Source organism: Acyrthosiphon pisum, unplaced genomic scaffold (genome assembly GCF_005508785.2).
Source record: "Acyrthosiphon pisum isolate AL4f unplaced genomic scaffold, pea_aphid_22Mar2018_4r6ur Scaffold_20938;HRSCAF=22584, whole genome shotgun sequence".
Taxonomy (NCBI): domain Eukaryota; kingdom Metazoa; phylum Arthropoda; class Insecta; order Hemiptera; family Aphididae; genus Acyrthosiphon; species Acyrthosiphon pisum.
The window spans coordinates 10,342-15,196 of record NW_021770349.1 but is presented as its reverse complement, the minus strand read 5'-3'; the positions used below and the strand labels follow the sequence as shown (position 1 = coordinate 15,196).

At 31.7% G+C, this 4,855-nt stretch overlaps 1 protein-coding gene across 1 annotated transcript in view; it reads right to left on the bottom strand.

The window, feature by feature from the left end:
• LOC115034739 overlaps window positions 1-522 on the bottom strand; it is a 30,783-nt gene extending 30,261 nt beyond the window's left edge. Inside the window, exon 1 of the mRNA XM_029492139.1 lies at window positions 268-522. Within this exon, the coding sequence (XP_029347999.1) occupies window positions 268-522 (255 nt within the window). The remainder of the gene's footprint in view (window positions 1-267) is intronic.
• Between the last annotated feature and the right edge of the window lie 4,333 nt (window positions 523-4,855).

Here is a 4,855-nt window from a genome sequence, read left to right as displayed (position 1 = left end):
TTCGAATATTTTATCTAATACTTTGTCTGAGCTTTTTTTCAATATGTTTTCAGCTAACACATGAGCTTTGCTTTCTGGATGTTGTTTAATTTTATTTCTTAATGAAGCCAGTTGATTTGTACGATTACACCCAGCAGCTACGATTTCAAAGCCTACCTACTCAGAAGAAATTCGAACTTTGCTATCGATGTTAGATTTTTGAAAATTGATACTATTTTTAACTTGAATGCAATTATTACATCCTAGTTTCCCATTTTTGCTACTTACCCATGAGTTTTTCTTTTGAAACTCTATTACCTGTTCTTTTGTCCATAATGCAGGAAACATTTTGGAAGTATCCCATACATCTTGTATTTGATTATCGATTTGACTATCACTAACAAAATTATCTTCATTGGGCATCACTAGCTCGTGTGAACTAGTAGCACAAATGGCAGTATTAGTCGCATTTTTAGGTTTTTTTTCTCGGGGCATAAAAAAACTATCAAGTGTTCCGCTTTCACGTTTAAAATTCGAACTCATATTTTGATAAAAATAATATAATAATAATAATACTTTATACAGTAAAACAGATTAGGATAGTTCATTAAACTCAATTATATAAATTAATAAAACTGCTCAAATAAAATGAATACGTTAGTAAATAATAATTAATAAAATAATTAAGAACTTATTCACGGTAAACAAAGAACGGTAGATCACACAACGCACAATCGATTTATAAAAATAATAAAATGTTACAAGTCGGCGGTAACGGATGTACTGATTAAATTAATCGTGTTCAGAGTCAGACGCATTTCCATCATCTAAGGCCCTCCGCACACTACGCGATTTACACGCGACGCGATTGACCTACGATAAGTGCGATAAGTGCGATTCAAGCGACCAGCATTGCCGATCGTACGTGTCGTCCGTTGCAATCGCGTCTGAGAATCTAATAATAGTTGTAACTGTTGTAAGATATAAGTGTCATATTTCAAATTATACAAATTGTATGCAATTATGGCATCCCGACATCGGTATTAACGGATTGCGGAACGAATTTTTTGTCAGATGTTTTTAAAAAAATGTGCAAACTTTTGGGGATAAATAAATCAAAAACTACCCCATGGCATCCACAGACTAACGGTTTTTTAGAAAGATCACACAAAACTTTAAAAACATATCTACGAAACTTTGTAGATAAAGACAACAACTGGGACCGATTAATATGCTATGCAATGTTCTGTTACAACACGACAATCCATACATCTACAGATTATACACCATATGAACTAGTTTTCGGTAGGAAGCCACAGATTCCATCTAGTTTTCATCAAAAACCAGAAGCACAGTATAATTATGAGAATTATATTTATGATCTGAAGCGAGTTATGCAGGAGGCACGAAAAATAGCCCGCGAGAATTTAATCAAAAAGAAAAATGACAACAAAAAATACTACGATAAAAAAAGCAATGAACAAGATTTACATGTAGGGGATAAAGTCTTTATGAAAAATCAAAATAAGAAAAATACTCTGGGACAAAACTGGTTAGGTCCATATGAGATTACGATGACCCATGACAATGAAAATATAACGATAAAAAAAGGGAGAAAGGATTACCGTATACACAAAAATATGGTAAAGAGATATTTTGAAACAGATTAAAATATTAATAATAATAATAAAAAAAGAAAAAAAAAAACGACGAAATAATGAATAACAATAAATTAATTGTATTATAGATTACTCACAATAATTCTACTGGTATGTGTAACCGGACAAATACAACAGTTCAGCGATGAACAGCTACCACAGCAATCGGGAATTTACTTTGAAAATCAAGGACCTATAAAAATTGTAACTACAAGATGGGAGCTAACCGAATTCTTGGACATCACGTACTTTAAAACTCAATACGAAAATATAAAAAAAATATGTAGAACTAGCACAAAACTTTTGCGACAATTTTAGTAGGATTAATATAACAAAAAGCCATTGTGACGAACTTTATGTGACTCTCAAGGGTCTCGCAAGGAAAATAGAATTGAAGGAGTAACTCCTTTTTGAATCAATAGGGTTGCCACATAGGAGTAGGAGGCAAGTAAAAATCTTGTCAACATTAACCAAAGCAGCACAAATACTGTTTGGTATTTGTGACATTAATGGTTTCACAAATTCTAACAAAAAAATAAACGAAATGCAAAGCACAGGGTTAAAAGAAACCCAAAATATTGGAAAGTAAGGTAAAAATTTTAGAAATAGACCAATAAAGGGAAACAGAAAATATTACAACGGATATAGAAGCAGTATACAATTTAAAAACGTGGACTGACGAAATGAAAATAAGAAACCGAATTATGCAACATTTCATGCGAATTAACATATTATTAAATCAATACACTTTTGAAACAAACACCCTTTGCGAAATTATTCAGTTAGCCAAAATAGATCAAATACACCCAAATCTATTCACTGAGCAAAAACTAATAAATCAATTAAGAGACATAAAAGTTAGCGTACCGAGTGGTACACTTTACCCATAGATATAGAGAAGGGGGATCCATACGAATTACTCGGACTATCGGATGTAATCATATATTATTCAGATAACAAAATAGTATTTAAGATTAATATACCATTAGTGTATCAACACGTACTAACACTCTATCATTTAATCCCTAAACCTGTATGTATTTTAAATAATTGTACACACATAGAAAACTGTTGTAGATTCAACACCAATTTGAGTAAATCTCATACACATTTGAACGTTAGATTCCGACTAAGGTTGGTTTGGTGTTGAGGCAACAACAGTAGGTTGTTAAGTGTGATTCTCAAATTATCCATCTACTTTGGTCCTGTTGACTTCCAAATTAGGTTATAATAACAACAACTATTTGTTAATATAATTACATACGAAGTTGAATTTACTATTATATTATATGTTAAATCTACACCAATTGAACGGGCCGGGAGCATAATAAAATAATACGCGCGCCCGAACTCCAACGCTTGTAAACAATACCACTAACACCTAGAACTTAGAAGGGAGAAATTATATGAAAATAGCTGGATGTATAGTGGTGTAGTAGTTCTAACAGCAGTGGTCGGGGTCGCCGGGCAATTACTGTAGAACTACGTTATGCTTGTTTTGTAATATGTGTATTTGTGTCTAAATGTGTATCTAGGTAGTGTGTGTGCTTAAAAATAATAGTAACTAACAAAAAAGATGGTAACACGGTTTTAGGTAAACATAGGTTGCTGTATAATATATAAATAATTCAAAATAATACACAAAATAAAATATAACTCACAGCAACCGCAAGGTAAAAATAATCTAAAAAATAATATGTAGCCCTTCTGGCCCAACAGAGTAATAAAATATGCGACAATTTTGGCCTACTAATAAATATGTATAATATAATAAATAACAATAAAAAACTCACAATTTGGTGGAGCACAGTCTGGCCAGCTGGTCCTAGCTATATAATAGGAAAAATTCACACACTCACACAGAAACTAATGACAGATTAAACTATATAATAAAATAAGTGGCGATTAGCGCCTTGAACAGTATAATTAAAACGGCGATTCGCGCACGTAATAACATATAATAAGTTTGGCGATTCGCTCCGACCGAAATAATACAACTTAGCGATTTGCGCTTACAACAAAATAATATAATATAAAATAAAAAACAAAACTTATATTATTATTAAAATTATGGCGATTAGCGCCTGACAAAAAAGTATTATAATAAATTACAACAATCAACGGCGATTAGCGCACGTTTTAGTGGGTAACATTCACGTCGATACTACGGAACGGACTGGTTGCCTGGGCGGCCGACACTGGCCGTGTTAAATAATAATAATTCGCGCAGACGGTATGGCGGCAGCGACGATCAACTTATAATCTATATTCTATACATTACATAATTCACAAGACACGGTAATTAATACAAAAATAAAACAATACAAAGATAACAATTATACGTGACTGTGCGTGTGTGTGTGTGTGTGTGTGTGTCCAGCTATTATTATAATTTACATATATTGTTGCGCTGCAACACCAATACATTTTATATTAACTGCAAGCTTGTTGTTATATCAGGTATCCTGTTTTATTTGGATTGGCTATATAACTATAGCTGTATAGATACGCTTCTTGAAAAATTTAATCAGGTACTAAATTCTTTTATTAATTTATCTTCAACCAACGTTAAGCATGGTAGATCTAAATATAATAAATTAAAACCATGGATTACCAAAGGGTTAATAACGTCAATTAGAAATCGTGAAAAACTCTATGCGAAATTACTTAAACAACCATTTAATACGTTACTTAAACGTAAATTTGTTAATTATAGAAATATGCTAAATAGTACAATTAAGCTAGCCAGAAACATGTACTATCAAAAACTTATTATACTTGCGGGATCAGACTCAAAAAAAATTTGTAATCTAATCAAAGATGTTTCATATAGTAATAAGCGGAAGAACACAGTTGTTAGCAGTCTTTTAAATAATGATGGCGAAAAAATAACTGGTAATGAAAACATAGCACATGAGTTTAATAGCTTTTTCTCTAAAGTTGGTAGTGTTATATCTAATAATATTAAGAGTAATAAATTCCCACCTATTAGTTTTGATTCGCTTAACAGAGACTGCTATATCTCTGACACTATATTTTTTAAAACCAATTGAACCGCTTGAAGTACTTTAACCCTATTAAATGCTATTAAAAATATCAAATACCTTTTCTAATAACTCAATATCTAAATCATATTTCTTAAAAGGACGTCTAATTCTATAGCAGTACCTTTAACAATAATATTTAATATCTTTTATTTCTTAAAGGGGAGTTCCCTA